The 18,689-nt window shown below is 35.5% G+C and overlaps 1 protein-coding gene across 36 annotated transcripts in view; it reads right to left on the reverse strand.

Moving 5' to 3' along the window:
* The window catches only part of MAPK10 (mitogen-activated protein kinase 10), a 580,277-nt gene that overhangs the window by 135,212 nt on the left and 426,376 nt on the right, over positions 1-18,689 (reverse strand). For all 36 annotated transcript variants that reach the window (XR_008679024.2, XM_055384586.2, XM_055384585.2 and 33 more), the window contains one exon: positions 11,983-12,152. Coding sequence is in view for 35 of the 36 variants with exons in the window: in XM_055384586.2 (XP_055240561.1) it covers positions 11,983-12,152 (170 nt within the window). In the remaining variant the exon portion in view is untranslated. The remainder of the gene's footprint in view (positions 1-11,982; positions 12,153-18,689) is intronic.

Consider the following 18,689-nt stretch of genomic DNA (forward strand, 5'->3'; position numbering starts at 1 on the left):
GTCTTTTTCCTTTATTTCAGTTTACAAACAATGAATCTAGACAACCACCATCATTTGCATTTTTTTCATTTCTTCATTCTCCTTTAAATCTAGTAAAGCTCCTCATGTGCCAGGCACTAATAAATATACCTCCAATACTGAGTTTAGCTATATCAATGACATTCATGTCTTATTTCCCAAACTTATGATACTAATGTTATACATTCTGTAAGGATACCATAAATATTAACTTATAGTGACTATTTATCTCTCTTACATTGACACCAAAATATGAAAGAATACTTTTAGTAAATTTGTATCAAGTCCTCAGATTGTACTATTTAATGATTCTTTTAAAATTTGCCAATATCTGTGATATTTATTATCAAATCAGATTTAAATTGGTATAGTATTTAATAAATGATTTGAAAAATCAATTTTCATATTACTAACTCATTCTTCAGATTAGTCAAAGGCATAATTTAAGAAGTTAGACTTATTCTAATAATTGAATTGACATTTGCATACAACAGTATCTACTTCCTACAGGTGATGCTAGCCTCTGTTATTAGTACATTTTACGATTTGATGTATTACTCCTGAAATTAGTGGGTCATACTATTTATCTGATACGTACTATACACACATTCAAACATACACATTACATTATTGATAAATTTAATAGTTAACATTTAAGGTGTTTCCATTATGCAACAGGCACTTTTTGAAATCTTCAGACTATAAGGATGAAAAAGTCAGAATCGTTGTCCCAAGGAGATCATCATCTAGCAGCAGACACAGATTTTAATAGCAATAAAAATATAAAGAGTTCCAAAAGAGATGTAAGTATAACATGTCATAATAATACAGATGAGAGGGCAATTACTTTTGCTGAGCAGTAGAAAAGGTGACTTGAGACTTCGCAGAAAAGGTGACCCCATAACTGAAATGTGAAGATGAGAGCAGTTTCCCAGGGATTCCCAGGGAAAATGGCAAGCATGTCAAGAGCATTCAGGTGAAAGAAAATAGCTTCATATAAATACCCGAAGCATAAAAGTGGTCAGCACATTTGAGAACAATGACTAGTATGCCCTTCCAAAATATTTGAATTTTATTGTGTAAGCAACTTTACCCATAAGCAGTATGGAAGACGGACTAGGAGAAGAAGAGATAAGGAGGGGGAAAGGGATATCTGTTAACTACCCATGATGATAGCCCAGTGGGGTATGATGAAGACCTGGCAAAGGCAGTTGAAATGGAAGGAAGGGATATTTCAGAAATAGAAACAATTAGACTCAATCTGGAAAGAGAAAGGAAGAAACTATGACTCCGTAATTTTTAACTGAGGCAACTGAAGGAATATCAATCCTCAAATAAGAAATACATCGTGAAGGGCAAGTTTGAGTAGATGATCATAAAATTATATTGGGCATGCTGAATTTGAGATATCTGTGGAGAAATCTGAAGGAGATAAGAGTACAGAAATAATTCATGGACCAACGGCTTAGAAGTAAAGTACAGCCAAAAGACAGAAGACATCAGGCATTGAACTGTGAAAAATGCAAGCACAAAGGAGGAAGAACACTTTTAAAATACAAATATTTGAAGGGTAGAGACAGATGATCAATAAAAGGTTAGATAATGATTGACCATAGAGGTAGGAGGGCACCAGGAAACAGTTGGCTTCAACCTAGTCTAATAGCATTAACATTCAACCACCAGCCAATAATATTCATGACATATGTGCTAGATTCATTCCATTGTTCCCAAATTTCTCCCACTTTGATCCAGTTCTGGCCTGGTTCTTGGCTTTTGCCTTCCTTCTCTCATTTAGAATCTCATTCTCATTAGGCTTGAAAATTAGTACCTGTCTTTCTGGCTCCTTTTGCTCTGTCCACCAATTCAAATCTTGGCCTCAGTGGCTTTGGATTGGATTTTATTTATTTATTTATTTATTTTTTGATGGAGTTTCATTCTTCCACCCAGGCTGGAGTGAAGTGCCGCAATCTCGGCTCACTGCAGCCTCCGCCCCCCAGGTTCAAGCGATTCTCCCGCCTCAGCCCCGCAAGTAGTTGGGATTATAGGCACCCACCACCACGCCTGGCTAATTTTTGTATTTTTTAGTAGAAACAGGTTTCGCCATGATAGCCAGGCTGGTCTTGAACACCCGACCTCAGGTGATACACCCACCTCGGCCTGCCAAAGTGCTAGCATTACAGGCACGAGTCACCGCACCCAACCTGGATTGGATTATTTTACTGGCATTCTGAACATTGAACTAGAAAAGACAGCTCCCTAATCAAACCAACCTCTGAGAACCTGGCCATAACCCAGGCCAGCTACAATAATGAAAACTAACAGGCACTGACTGCTAAGTAAATCCAGGCACTGTATTAACTAATTTAGTTTGCTTTAACAGCAATTCTATGCATACATAGTTATTTCTTCCAGCCCCATCTTCAGATAAAGTTCCTGAGATCCCACACAGGTAAGAGGGAGCCAGGATCTTAGAGTCTGCACTCTAACCACGGCCTTTCACAGCCCTCGGTATGTTGGCCAGTCCATCCCATTCCAAACGAGCCCCAGATTTTTAAAATTCTTAGCTTAAAATTCAAAAGAAGATAGAATTCAAGAAGAATTGGATATTTAACATTTCCAGATATTACAGAAAAGTAAAAAACGGGAGCCAAAGAATTCATAATTGCAAAGATGTGGAACCAACGTTAAGTGCCCACTGACTGATGGGTAGATAAAGAAAATGTGGTATATACACCACGGAATACCACTCAGCCATTAAAAGGAATGAAATGTCTTTTGCAGCAACTTCAGTGGAGCTGAAGGCCATTATTCTAAGTGAAGTAACATAGGAATGTTAAACCAAATATTGTATGTTCTTACTTAAAAGTGGAAGCTAAGCTGTGAGTACACAAAGGCATACAGCATGATACAATGGACTTCAGAGACTCAGGAGAAAAAGGGTAGGAGGGGGTCAAGGGATAAAAAACTACACATTAGGTAACATGTACACCACTTGGGTGACGGGTGCACTAACATCTCAGAATTCACCACTATATAATTCATCCATATAACAAAAAATCTCACTTGTACTTCACAAGCCATTGAAATAAAAATAATAATAAGAAGAAGATGAGAGCTGAAAAAGAAGCCAATGGATTAGCCACTTAGGAGGTCGATGGTTGCCTCCCCAGAGCATCCTCCTCCACAGGGGTAATGTGATAGAATTGGAACTGCTTGGCCAGGTGCGGTGGCTCACACCTGTAATCTCAGCACTTTGGGAGGCCGAGACGGGCAGATCACGAGGTCAGGAGATCGAGACCATCCTGGCTAACACGGTGAAACCCCGTCTCTACTAAAAACACAAAAAAATTAGCAGAGCGTGGCAGTGGGCTCCTGTAGTCCCAGCTACTCAGTAGGCTGAGGCAGGAGAATGGCGAGACCCAGGGAGGTGGAGCTTGCAGTGAGCCGAGATCACACTACTGCACTCCAGCCTGGGCGACAGAGTGAGACTCCATCTCAAAAAAAAAAAAAAAAAAAAAAAAAAAGAATTGGAACTGCTTGTAAAATGAGAACTAAAAAGGTATATGGAGGCATTAACTTCAGACTATCAAGAAGTGTGATGATGAGGGAAGGAGAGAAAGAGGGGTTGTTTGAGGGGTAGGCACATTCTAAATAACTTTTTTTGTAGATGAGAATTTGGTGAGAGGTCGTCCATAGGCAGGGGAAAAGAAGCATCAGTCAATGCAAGACAGACAAAAACTAATAGGTCCCAACGGGTGGAGATGGAATCAAGAACACAGGTGGGTGGCCAGCCTTACGGTGTCCCTCATGAAGGAACTAACTGGGCAGGGAAGACTGGAGATGACAAAGAGTTAGGAGATTGAAGGGGAAATTGAGAGTTTACATGCCTGAGTCCATCTGTTTTCTCAGGGAAGTAGGAGGTAAGACCTTCTGTAAAGAATGTTGCTGGTGAAGTGGAATTGGGAGCTTTCATGAAAGTTGTAAAAGGATTGTAACAGCCGCCTTGGGAAATGGCTACGGAGCTGATGAGACATATATGCAAAAATGGTTGCTGAGCAGGAACAAGGGCCCAGCTGAGGATGAAGCTCATAAACTTATAATGGAGGAAATCAGTGTGATTATATCATTCCTCCAGCTGGGCTCAGCCTTCCAGCAGGAGCAGAGAAAACAGCCACTTGGGTTGATCCGGATGAGAGTTTGGAAAACAAAGCTGCAGAGGACAAGGAGGTGAGAAAATAAAGAGCATCTGAGAGTGTCTGAAATCACTCTTCATGGTTCCTGGCTAGATAGTGAAAAAGTTAATCCAGCAGGAGTGTGACAGGTTCAGAGAACTGGGAGGCCTTGAAAGAGAGATGTCCATAAAAAGATGTAGGGAGGGAAAAGGGATGAGAGAAGCAGGGTCACTGAAGAGGAGGGATAATGTTAACATGACAACGATTTGGCTTATAATTTTCCTCTGCTCCCTGATTATTTGCATTTTCTTCAGGTGTCTTAAATCATCATGCCAGTGAATTATTTAACATCCTAGATGTATTAGATCTTCTGTAAACTAAGTATTTTGCAACTTATATTTTTGCTAGTTAAACTGAGTTTCTGTCATGGTCATTTCAAATCTAAAGTTCATTCATTTAATATTTGCTGCTAGCCCACCTGGTGTGGGTGTGAGAAAAAGCAGCTCCTCGAGGCGGAGGTGACCATGTATCAGAGTCCACGGGTAGAGCCCAGGCTGGAGTTCAGCCCGTACAAGTCCCTCATCTCAGTCCTCTTGTGCAGGGCTCACACTTCCCATCCATATTCTGTTGTCCTTGGTGAACCCAAAGGAAAACTTTAAAAAATATATTTGGGGTTGCATCTCCCTGGATTGAGAGTGAAATCATGATTTTATGAATGGACATATTAAAATCTGTGAAAAATGTTTTTAATGATAAAAAATAAAGAAGAATAGAAATGAAGAAGAGCATAGCACAAGAACCCTAAGGTACATGTATTTAAATAAAAGAAATGTCAAATGAAGTGACTGAGTACCTTCCTTGATGATAATTTAGACTCTCCTGTCATACACAGAAGCTTAAAATGCAATGGCTCAATGCTGGATTCATAACTTTGGACACGTAAAGTGAAACTTACTTGACAAGGTCAAATATTTTAAATAAATTTAAATTCCATCACAGGAGAGGCAGAGAGCACACAAAGGGAATGATAGGGCTGTCACTCCATCTTCCAAACTAAAAGATGTCTTCCTTTGTCCTCAGCCCCCACATTCAAATCCATGATTAGCAAGACAGCTCAGACACTATAAACAGAAAGTAATGCTGTAACAGGCCAGAAGCATGACTTAGTAGAGAGAAGGGCCAACTACCTTCCCTCTGAGCTGTATAAAAAGCTCCTCTAAGCCTTGGTATTTTTCGTTATAAAATTTATAACACATACCTACTATCTATTTTTAAAAAAACAAAGCCAGCTTATCTACAGATGGAATGCACAGGTCTCTTAGAGCAGTAAATGAGAATGCTTCCCAGAATCTGAGGGACAGCCATTGCCATCTGTTATTTAGCATAATTTAATTCAACTGATCAAACTGCCTCCTTTCTGTGAGGAATTTTGGCTTTTCCAAGATGCACTGGATGGTGCCAGATTAACTTGTTAGATATTTACATTTGGGCTGTAGGTTACTTTTTAACATAACCATGGATACATTTTAATCCTAACAATCAGGATTAATCTGAAAAAATAGTATATGGACTATAAACTGACTTTACTTACACAATGAAAATATTCACTGATGCCCTAAAAGACAAGTTCTAAAAAAAATAAGAACCAGCATCATTTAACTATTTAATCTTTAGGATGGAAGTTGAAACTGAAAAATAAATAATATATTTACTAATTATTTCTTCTAATAGGGACATTAGCATTTATATCAACAAATGATTTACAGAAAATACTCAATCATCTGTAAGTGAATAATTATCTATGGAAATTTAAATAACTATTTTTCAAATCTGCCAAGAAAAGTGCTCCCAGGCTGCAAACTCTTGTTGTCAGTTTTTACTACAGGGATGTAAGTTAATTACAAATTAACTTAAGAATGACAGAATTCAGAATAAATGTCCACAAAACATTCCAAAGCCAAAAATAATTTTTAAGATTATGAATTACCAACCCCTTCAGCATTAGTTATCACATCAACAATTAAATATTTATACATAAGGACACACATATAATTTATGGTTGACACATAGAAATGTGGATATTACATATATGTATAATTGTTTTTTCTGTAAATATACTGCCATCAAACTTCTACACATTGCTTTTCAAAACACCACATTTTCTTGGTAAAGGAAAAAAATGACATTTACCAGTCTTATTGATCAATTGAGAAATATGGTAAATAAATATGTGTGGCCTGTACTGTGCAAAGAGGCCTAGGAGAACAGCAAAATGTGAAAGAATACAGTGTCTAATTCTGTCCTATTCTGCTGGGCCATCACCACCTTAAACCTGCTACATATATAAAAGACGGTATTTGAAGCTCAATGTTCCTTATTTCAAGGAGGTTGCGATTAAGGGTCCAAAATTTTAAAATTAATGGAAAATGCCAGGGATGAAGAATATGCTGATATTACAGATGTACATGAGAGGATAATCATTTCCACTGGTCAGGGGCTAAATGGAAATGTGTGATTAAATCTGTGTCATTTAGCGTAATGGCTCATTAGAAACTCTTAAGAGAAATGTGCCACAAGAGCTTGAGTAATGTTTGCAGAAACAAAATAAAATCATCTGGGGCCCACTGATCAAGTCTGTTTTGAATTATTGAGGAAGACTGATGCTTTGGAAAACCTCTGGATGATCTTACCCATCTCTCTTCATGTCACCAACCTCATAACCATAAGATGCTCCCATCCATATTCTGTGCTTAAAGATGCTTAGCTGGCCCTGTGAAATTGTGTTGCAGATTTAAAAACTAATGTTTACAACTAACATATTGTAAATAATATTGGTTAACTGAAGCCCTGGATGAAAGATAGGGGAAAAAAAGTTCAAATGCTTCTTTGCCAGCCTCCATGATGGAGTATTAGTAAAGTTATTTTATTAAATCCCATGCTCTTAACTGTAATATGTATACAATATACACAGTGTGATGATGAAGCAACTGTTACCATCAGGCATTTTCCTAGGTTACATGTGCTGACCTTTACAATTTTCTATTGTTAAGAAAAAGTATCATAAGCCTTCCTTTCTTGAATCTACTAAAAGTCACGACAATTTCAGATTTATAAAGGAATTTTATGTATCTAGCTTGTTTTGTACTCTCCTGAGTCCTATGAGATAATATTATCTCCATTTTACAGATGAGTAAACCTAGATTCTGAAAGACTGAAAGTTAAAAGCTATCACTGATAAACCACAATGGGAAAAAAAACATTTTTTGGGCATAAGTTTATTTGTAACTATAATTACTAAAGATGATAATATAAGGTATCTTAAAGTACTGACAATTGAATCTATAATATTTAAATATGCAAATTTTAACAGAATCATGAGAACTTCATCAATTTTTCTCGTAATTTTTATCAGCAAGAAACATATATTAAATACCTTTCTGTCATGCACCCTAACATGGCCAACTTTCAATCACTTTTGTTCTGGTGCGTATTTACCAACCCTTTAGGGAAGATGTTCCCAACCTTTTCCAATCATTTTGTGGATGGATGTTATTAGTTCAAGGGTGATTAAATCAGAGTGTAGATGGAGTAAATCAAATTCATCATCAAAATGGAAAAAGCTGCTAAACACATCAGAGTAAATAGTGTCTTTTTTTAAATGAAAATGAGCACATTTAAAACGGGGAACTTTTTTTCAAAGAAGAATATGTGAACACCTGAGTTTCTGCTGAACATGCCTGGCAATTTATATCTTAAATTGTTTATCTGCATAGTCTTGTTACTGTAGACCACTTATTGAAGGACATTCACCAGAAATGATTTTTCAAATTTTTGTCCAAAACAAAAAGATATATATATCATATATATAATATTTAAAATAACATATATGATACCTAACCAATTAAGATAAACTAACCCACCGGATTAATATGTATGTATATATAATATATAATAATCGTATATTGGTATTACATATTCATTACAGTAGTACCCCCTTGTCTGAGGCAGATACATTCCAAGACCCCCAGTGGATGTCTGAAACTGGATAATAGTGAACCTTATATATACTATGTTTTTTCCTACACATATATGCCTATGATAAAGTTTAATTTATAAATTAAGCATGGTAGGGGATTCACAAGAATAATAAATAGAACAACTGCAATAACATACTGTTCAAATTTCATAAATAGAAGATTCATTCTTTCTGAAGACATTAGCAATCTCAGCATAAGATTTTTGTTCTTTCCTCATTAAGTTGGGAACTTTCACTTTTTAACTTAAAGGAAGCACTTTACTGCATCCAAATTGCCAGCATCACTACTTTTGTATTTTGGAGCCATTATTAATTAAAATAAGAATAATTTGAACACAAGCACTGCAATATTGCAACAGTTGCTCTGATAACTGAGACTGCCACTAAGTGACCAACAGGTGTATCATAGACAGCCTGGATATGCTACACAAAGGGATGAGTCACATCCCCAGAAGGATGGGATGAGATAGAGTGAGACAGGGCAAGATTTCAGAATGGTGTACAATTTCAAACTTACAAAGTATTTCTGGAATTTTTCATTTAATATTTTCGTATCCTAGTTGATCATGTGTAACTGAAACCACAGAAAGCTAAACCACGAATATGGGTACGTATACATATACATGGATATATATTCCATTTAAGATAAACTAATCCATTGGATTATTTCCAGGGCATCTTATAACTATGATTATTTCAACTTTAATTAAATGCCATCCTCTAGCTCCAAGTGGAATTTTTTTAAAGGTTGGTTAACATAAAATGTATCATCTTATTTTTAAATACTTAATTTTCAAGGTACAGATGTTTTACAATTCTATGATTTTATCTTAGAATTATATTAATCTTACAGTTTTCTGTAAATATCCTGCCTAACATCATCTTGCAAAATTGAATTGTGACCACTTACAAGCTGATGGTGTGTAACACCACCAAGACAGAAATAATATGGCTTCACTTCCTTTCATTTAAAACCATACAATCAGCTCTTTTCAGTTAAAGAGCAGACCAGCCCTGGCAAGCCGTCTCTGCTAAACGTAGTTGTTAACTTTTGCCACCACTTTGGCTGTCCATTTGAATCATCTTTAGAGAGAGAAATGAGAAAGTAGAAAATGTTCCTTGGCGTGGCAAGAAACAGCAGGATAGATGTGAGTGAAAACAATGAAACCCCTACTGTTGATTTCTTCCCATGCTTGTTTTTGTTCCGGAGTTGGTAACAGAAAAAACACTAATGAGACCCTCTTCTGATGATTGGAAAAATGTTCTGAATGAGTTGCTGTTCTGGATCCTGACCACTGTTGCTAAAAACTCATCTTGCCAATTATTCTACAATTCCCCACCTATGAGGCTGTAGAGAACTTCTCAGCTTACACAGTGAAGCAGAATAATTCTCATTGTTTCTGCTTCAACAGATAATCTTTTCTTTCCCTCAAAGGCAGAAGGAAAATTTTCATTTTTTCCCAATATTTCACAGTAGCTTTTGTTTAATCATGCTCAACATTGACATTTTTGACCTATCATCAATGGTAAATGAAATATAGTATAGTAATAACTTCTTTTGAAGATATTTTAGTATTACCTTTTCCCCCATGCTGATAAGTAAGAAATAAAACAGTCCAAAGTGGGGGAAAAGATTGTAAAAACCCAATAACAAGTTTAAGGTAACCAGAACAGTAGAAATGAGACTCCATTTCAAACAAGTTAGGAGGATGGAGATTCTGTGACATAATAGGTATCCATATGCCAATACTTATGCTTGAAAAGCAGAATTTCTCCTGCATACACATGCAAAATTACATGCGGTGACACATGGACAAAAATGATGATATCTGTTTTGTAATTTTTTCCTCCATGTCGTATTTCTGCTCCAAAGAAAATAAGGCAAAATAAATTAATGATATGTTTCAGTTTGTCTGTCCATCAGAGATCTCAGATATGCCCAGTTTCCAGTTTGAACCAGTCACTATACTCAGGATTGCATGCAACATTCAAGATATTATGTACTCTGACAGTTGTGCACATAGAAAAGGTCTGTGGATTTCAGAAGCATGTCTGGGAATGGATGCATTTGACATAAGAGAGGCAGATGAGCTCACAGTTGAAAAAGGCAATATAAAAAATTTTGCAGTATCTATACCTAAGCCAAAAATAACTTCCACCCTATAGAAAGGAGAAATAGAGGCCCAAAATATCCTACAAAACATACTACAAAATTATTAGAAAATGTTCAAATCTTTCTGTGATAATCTGTTAACTTCCTGAGCAAAATGCTGCTTTGGATCTATTTTTGAGTCATTAAAGGTCTATCAGTTTTCTTTCACTGACAGTACTCAGTTTCACTGCCGCAAATCTGTGGCAGGTCTGTTCAAAGGAAAATGAAACTATCCCAATTAATATTTGAGCATCTGGACTGAGAATCTTAGTCAGGAACTTTCTCATGTTAATATTCTACAATTTTCCATCAAGAAAGGTAGCCAGAAACTACTCTTTTCTCCCGCCACTGGTAAATTTAGGAGAGTTACAGCAATTGTCTTAATATTAGAATCTTTACTATACCATGTGCATTAGTATTGCTAGCATAGCAAATCACCATAAACTTAGCCATTTAAACACAAACTTTAAAACATTAAAAATATTTTAAATTGTAAATCTCTTTTTTTTTTTTATCACAACTGCAAGGAATTGAAATCTGCCAACAATTCAAATGATCAGGGAAATAGATTCTCCTCCAGCACCTCCAGAAAGGAACCCAGCCTACCACCATCTTGATTTTAGCCCCACTGGGCTAAAATGAAATCTTGTAGGACTTCTGACCTACAGAACTGTAAGATCAGCAAGAAAGTGGCTAAGTTTATGGTGATTTGCTGCAAATTCATCTCATCCCTTAAAAGTGTTTGTGTTTTTAAATGGACATTATGAATGTAGCAGTAATAAATAAATATATTGTATAAATAAATATCCTTTATAAATAAATATACATATATAAATATACATATTCAGGGTACATGTCCTGAATTTTTACTTATCTGTGTGAGCCATCAGAAAGATTAAAAATTATTATACTAATAAGTTTATATTAAATACATCTGGTTGTGACATTACAAATTAAAACTGTGTAAAAGAAATGCTTATCAATTAACCTGATATCATGAATTTTGCAAGAGTCTTAGGTAGATCAGATCTAGATTTGTCATAATTTTAATTAGCTACTCAAAAATGTCATAAAAGAATTGTTACTAAGAAGCCCAGAATCTTCCCATTTTGGAAACATGAGGCAAACATTTTTAAAATACTACTTTTTCTAAATCGGTAACTCAGTTTCAAACACTGAATTTGAAAAGTTACAGAAACATTTGAAATAGCTTTTATTCCTCTCTAGCATATAAGGAGTTTTATTTGCTGTTATCTTAAGACATGTCCCCTCATTTCTTGCTGTGCAACAAATAAAACTCCAGAAATACATTAGCAACTGCTAGAAAATCTCTGGTTCTCTTTATTTCTTTATGATTCTTGTGTAATAACTTTTTTTCTGTGACCAAAAAAAACATGTCACAAGCCAAGTTGTATATATTGTTAGCAAGTGGATAATAAATTAAACATAATGCTCATAATGTTATTTTTTTTTCTTCAGTAGGATTATTTTTCCCTCCCAAATTATGCTATTTATTTTGGGGATTTTGTTTGTTTGTGTGTTTGTGTCTAGTAGTTGCACACGGTGTGTTCCCTTTAAAAATACAGCAAATCCATTCCACTTACCAAACTATGCCCTGAGCCCCAGAGCCAATAGGCTTTAGATTCTGGTAGCGCTTGAGAACTGTGAAGGTTGAGTCTCCCACTTCCACACTGTAGAACTGGTTGTCAACTTTGCTTTTGCTCATGTTGTAATGTTTGGCAATATATGACACATCCACTTGTTTATCGAATCCCTGTCAAAAAGAAGAACAGCAAAAACATGAGGCAAGTGAACAGGCAGAATGATAACGAGATGTACAGAAACTTGTTCTTTTAATGATTACTGACACTTAGCCAGCTATCATCTAGTTAATGAAGTTCACATAGAAAAAAAAATATGTATCAGTCCATGCAAGATTACCTCGAGTAAAAGAGCTTAGCGAAAAAATGCAAAGAAATTATTTTTTCATCATTAAAACTATTTATAATAGACTAATCTTAGATTTGATTCACATAATCTTTTCTAAAGTATCTCATAGAGACAATTCATTTATAGAATAAACATCTATAGCTACTGAACATGCATTGGTCTCAGAGGTGATATTAGATCCTTCAGGATTCAAGTAAATAAGACAAAGATGATCACTGGTCACCCATTATACCAGTCACATGAGAACAGATAAAAAATTGTATCTACAACCATTTCTCAGAAAGAACTAAGATACAAACTTATGTAAAGTTTTAATTATTTTAATTGGGTAAATTTGAATTAAACAGTCTTGACTTCATTTGTCCTCATTAATATCACAAATGCTATTGTTCTGAATTAAGCATAGCAAAATTCTTGTTTGAATTAATATTATTCTAAAATACCATATGACACTTTATTTTTTGGAAGCTTAGATTTTAAATATCTTAATTGTTGCATTTTTTGTTTATTTTTAAGAGAAGTTCATCTATCAATTATATTTAGTAATTGATGAGTCTGTCTTTAAAATTTTGAACTACAATACATATGTATAATATAAATATCCATTACCTGTGATTATTTATTCACAAATGATCTTATATTGTACTTACGACATAAATAGTAAGAATTCTATAGCTAGAAGGGACCTCATAGAATATCATCTAGCCCATTCCTGTGGCATACACTGGTGGATGCCTTCCCAGCAGTCACCCTTCTTGCTGACTTTGTTCAGGTTTTAAGCACCCACATTTTCTGTGGGTTCCTTCCCAATCCCAGTGACTGAAAATTAAACAATCTATGCCAGTGATTCTCATTAAAGGTGGTTTTGACCCATTTGGGGCATTTAGGAGATTTGTGGGCAGGTTTTAAAATGCCACAATAAGGGGAGAGGTACAGTTTAGATTGATCTGGTTTGTCAAAGAATGCTGGTTGTCCTACAAGAAGTGAGATGTGAGACATTCCCACGCAATGAATAATTTCTCACATACCTCACAACTTGTGAGTGTCCTGCCAAAGCTTTAATTAGTGAAAAATCTGCCTATAATGTTCTGAGTCCAGAGTCTAAACCAAAGACTTTTTGTATAATTTTAACATACACTAACTTTTCTGAAAATCGAATTCTGATATAATTTGAAAGATTTAAATCTCCTTAGGCTCTGAACCTCTGGATTGATAATAAAACTATTTTTCCTGGAAAGTTTTGGCATTTCATCTCTAAATAAAACTTGAAATAGAAGTACTAATTTTCCCCATATTCACTTAGAAAGGGACCCAAGCAGCATCAGTGATGTAAATGAGGAGAATACAATGGAGCCCATGTGAACATGGGTGGCAAAACCTACAAATCCAGTGCTAGGATCTTGAGGCCTCCAGATAAGACTGAGACAGACTTGAAAGTAGAATACGTGTGACAGGCACCAACCTATGATTACATCGGATATGGTGGCAGCATTCACTGCAAATGCACTAAGACCTGAAAGAATAGAGTGGACTTATAGGAACTTATGTTGCTTGGACAGGAAACCAAAAATTAAGTGATCTGCAAATGCAATAATAAAAGTTCTGAAATCAAGAAAGCAGTTTGTGGAGCATGAGATAGGGCATTAAACAAGACTATTAAAAATCAGGACATTGCAAGCCTATTCAAGGAGACAACAACAGGGTTTAGAATTTAGACAATGGGTGTGGACAGTGGCAGAAAAAAGAACATTAGTCTTTAAACAATCCTTGATTTCAACCACAGTACCAGGAACTGCTCTCCACACCATGGTCCATTTCTACTCTAGACTTTTTGGCATATGAGTAGAACAGCCTGAATAAAGCCCTGCTTTTTTTCTTGGCTAAGAAAGGTTAAAAAGCAACTGGAGCTAGAATATAAAATGAATTCATCTGTCAAGTTTAATTTGGGATGAATGAAGTGCCTAACTTGCCATTTGTCATGTTCTGACCCTTCTTTATATCTTTTAATATTCTGTTTCTGACCACACACAAAATCTTAGCACACACTAGCCTCACCAAACCTAGAAAATATATCTCCCCTTCCCTTACTTATTCCCTTCACTTTGGAAGTGTGGCTTTCTCAACTGTATTGCATGTATAAACTAATCATTGGCAATGAACTTTGTGTTCCGGACTCCTGACTTAATGTTGTATTGTGGCACAGCCCTGTGCCTTTGGACTTCACTGTGGCTTTTCTAGCTATGGTCTCAGTCAATATATCATAGTTGATTCAACTTGTTGTCTCTCCTCTTCCAACATTTCAATGTATATTCAAATAAACCAAAGAAGCTTAACGAATCATGTCACTTATCTTTCAGGTTTACTCTAAGAGCTACCCTATTTAATATTTAGAACTGTTTAACCCAACAAATGCCGATGATATACATATTATTTGCCAAATACTAGGTTTGGCACTCAAAATATAACCAAAAAAAGATAAGGTTCAGTCTAGAATGAAGACAATTAAATAAGAAAGTAGTTAAAGTATGGATAATACATTCTACAGAATAAAAAAAGTGCTGAAAGCAAACAGAAACTACCAAGCAGAAAAGGGCTCTTTCTACATAATAGAAATAAAATAATATTGATTCTGGAATAGAGTATTGCAATGGCAGTATATGTGCCATAGTAAACTATGTGTGTATTCCGGGAGGTAAAGGAAAACAGAGGTTTTTAAAGGAAAAATGAGGATGATTATCTAACTATTTTGAGATAATTATCCTTGGCTATAAGGATCAATAACAAAGGTAATGCCAGTCCAAAGTGGGACAGGCAGTTGCTGGGCAGATGTCTTTGCAGAAACATTTTTTGCATAAGGTTGTGATGGTCTTGGTGCAAACTTGTGGGTTTTTCAGCCCTTTGTGATAGTTTTTACCAGGTATTTACACGTGTGAACGCTTCTCTTTATGGCCTTCCTCTGTTCTATTTGTCATGGTTTTTTCCTTTCTTTTTTTAACACAAGTGACTCCATTCTGATTTTGACAACTTTCACAGTAGCAACTAACCACCTGCGCTCATTCGTTATCATTAATTCAATCAGCTACCATGTATACAGCAACTACTAGATGCCAAGTTACAGGTATAAAGTTGTAATGTCTGAGGGGAGACTTGATCTGTGTTTTCCCCAACTAAAAATATCCCTGAACCTCCCTTTTCACTGGTTCTCAGATATGAGTGTGCATCTCAACCACCTGGGGATGCACACTGGAGAAATAGGGCTTGATAAAATACAAGTCATTGGCATAACATTCTGGAGATTTGGATTCAAGCATCAGCAATCAACCAATTAAAAATCATCATTACAAGGTTTGTGAATTCACACACACATAAATATATAATTTCCTTTCAAGTTTCTTCTTTATACCCCACTTTGAATTAAACTTCAGGTAAAATTTGGAAGTTAGGGAAGATGTTCATGAAAACATCTCAAATAATTGGTAAAAGTCTATTTTAATTACTAGTTTAAGCGGTAAGGCATGGACATAATAGCATAGGAAATTTTCTTAGATTGATGTCATAACCAAAAATTTGATAGCAAATATGATGTGTTAAAGAGCTTCCCCCAGATCCCATCTGTGCCCTAAGCTTACAAATCTAAACTGAGTTTTGAAAGGTTCAGAGCATATTTAATAGACTACATTTCATCCTTCAGCTTCTATATAGTCTTCCTTGTCATGACTATAAAGTTCAAATATAATTTTTTCTTTATAAAATGTGCCCATGAAAATATTCCATCAAGCACACTACAGAAAAATATTATCAGTGCTAAAAATGACTTTTCTCTAGTTATACATTTTAGTGTTTCCTGAGTTCAAGTCATAGAACAAGACAGCAGATTATTTAAACCTACAAAGAAAAAAAAATTCATGTTGAGAAGGCATGCTTAGCCAATATTTGGTCTACAGCAGAGATTCTGAAGTTTCAAATGGATTAGGACTAGCTAGGGGGCTTATAAAATGCAAAGTTTCTGATTCAGTAATACTAGGATAAGGCCAAGAATCTGTATTTCTAACAAGTTTCACATTTTGAGAATCACTGTTTTAGACAATAGTAGATATAAAAGATGCCACCATTCAAAGAGGAATAATTAAAGAGTCAAAAACTGGAAGCAATGCAGATCGACACGTAAACAAAGGATGTGGAAGTTAAAAATAATGTCATAAAAGACTCTCCTTGGTATCAGCACCTGAGCACTCATCATCGATTCAATTGCTAGCCTATAGCCATAGAATTTTGCAAAGAAAAATGTCCCACATTATTGATCTTCTCCTGCAGGTGTCCAAAGCTTTGATTGCACTTTAATAGCCTATATTTCAGAAGCATTCTCTCCTCATTTTCATTTGTGAATGACTGTCCTATGTTTCTGATAGTCAGTTCCTGAGTGGGAAACATTGAGGTTTAAGAATTTTTGGAGGTTAAACTTTGTTTCTTTTGAATGATATAGCTGAAAACAGCACTGAGCCTGGATCAGTTCTGCACTTAATAGCTGTGAAACCTTGGGCAAACTATTTTATTCTTTCATTTATTATTTATATTCTGTATGGTTCCATAAAGGATTTGTCTAGCTCACAGTAAAAGATAGAGAAACAATAAAACCATTAAATCCAGTTTTAAAAACAAATGTCAAATAAAGCAAGCTAGGAGATGACAGTTTTACCAGAAGACTTAAGTTATGAATATCTATTGCCTTGAGCACAAAATTTAATGTCACGCTTCTGGAACACCAAAGGAAAAAAAATAATAACAACAACAAAACCACAGTGAGTGGCAGATTTTGATTTATTAATCTCATAAAATATATAATACCAATTCATAGGAAAGATAAAATTCATCAGCTAAACTTCAGGAAGAATATATTCAATTGTTTCTTTATATAATAAACCTGAAATCAAAAAACAGGCAGTAGATATTTTTAGTGAGTCACAGAAATATGTGTCATATGACTTGTATGATATTAACTCTCAAATCAGTAGCACAAGGGAAGAAAGACAGTTGAACCAGTATTATTGCTTACCTACTACAGACATACTCTTTATTATGTTAAACATGTTAAAGTGAACACTCAAAACAGATGAAGAAAGTGACATACAGAGCTGTTAATTAATTGGCTCAAAATCTCAGAACTATTAATTGGTGGTACCAATTAATATGAATTAAAGTTTATCTGACTTCAAAACAAGTTCTCTTCTTTTTGTAAGCTAAACCACGTACTAGTTTAGCTAGACAATCTTGTGTGGTGATAGAAAGCTGGATATTCACGGATGCCAAGAAATTTAAAGGGCCTGATTCCATTCATTTGTTAAATATTTATTGAGCACCTACTGTGTGTTGGGCACTATTAAAGGTAACATGGGTATAAAATTAATCTATCTCAATAGGATAGCCAAGAAATATTAACCACAAAGTGCACTTGTGGAAAATTAGCCAGTCAATCTGCTGGGTATTTTTTTAGTATGGTCATTTGGATACCGAAAACCAGTTGCCTAAAGTCTTGATCCTGCTTTTGGCACAGAAGATATTGAGCTATCTATTCTCATAGTTATGACCAGCAGATTCAGTTGCTTCATGATACCACTCCAACATTGTTGTGCAAAGTCAGCCAAAATAATGCCTGATGTTCTGGGGTTTTTCTGTGGCAAAAAGGCATGTGCTTAATCTATTTTAAATATGTATCAAATTATTTACATATGAGATTCGTTTGTTTGTTTCCTTTTAGAAACAGGGTCTCGCTCTGTCATCCAGCCTGGAATGCAGTGGCACAGTCATGGCTCGCTGCAGCTTTGAACTCCTGAGCTCAAGCAATCTCCCCATCTCAGCCTTCTGATAGCTGATACTATAGGCACATGCCACCACTCCCAGATAATTTTTTTTTTTTTTTTTTTTTTTAGAGATGAGGTCTCACTATGTTGCCCAGGCTGGTCTTGAACTCCTGGCCTCAAACAATTCTCCCGCCTCAGCCTTCCAAAATGCTGATATTACAGGCGTGAGCCACAGCACCTGGCCTTATATATGAGTTTTAAAGGGGAAGATTTGAGACAATACTTAGTGATATTTAGGATTAAATTTTGTTCTCTCAAGAGCACATTTCCTCACACTGTTCCTTGAAGTGTTACTCTCAGCAGAGGGTTACATCCTGGAATCAATTTCACTTTTACATTAGTTAGTTGGCCTAGAGATGGTTATTCTATGGAATCAATGAATTATGAAAAATCAATAAAACAGCAAAAATTTTAAGACCTAAATTATGTTTGATAATTTGATAATTATTTTCAATTATGTTGGAAAGCATATAACAGTAATCAATAGTAGAGCTGGTATGGCT

Source organism: Gorilla gorilla, chromosome 3 (assembly GCF_029281585.2).
Source record: "Gorilla gorilla gorilla isolate KB3781 chromosome 3, NHGRI_mGorGor1-v2.1_pri, whole genome shotgun sequence".
Lineage (NCBI taxonomy): Eukaryota > Metazoa > Chordata > Mammalia > Primates > Hominidae > Gorilla > Gorilla gorilla.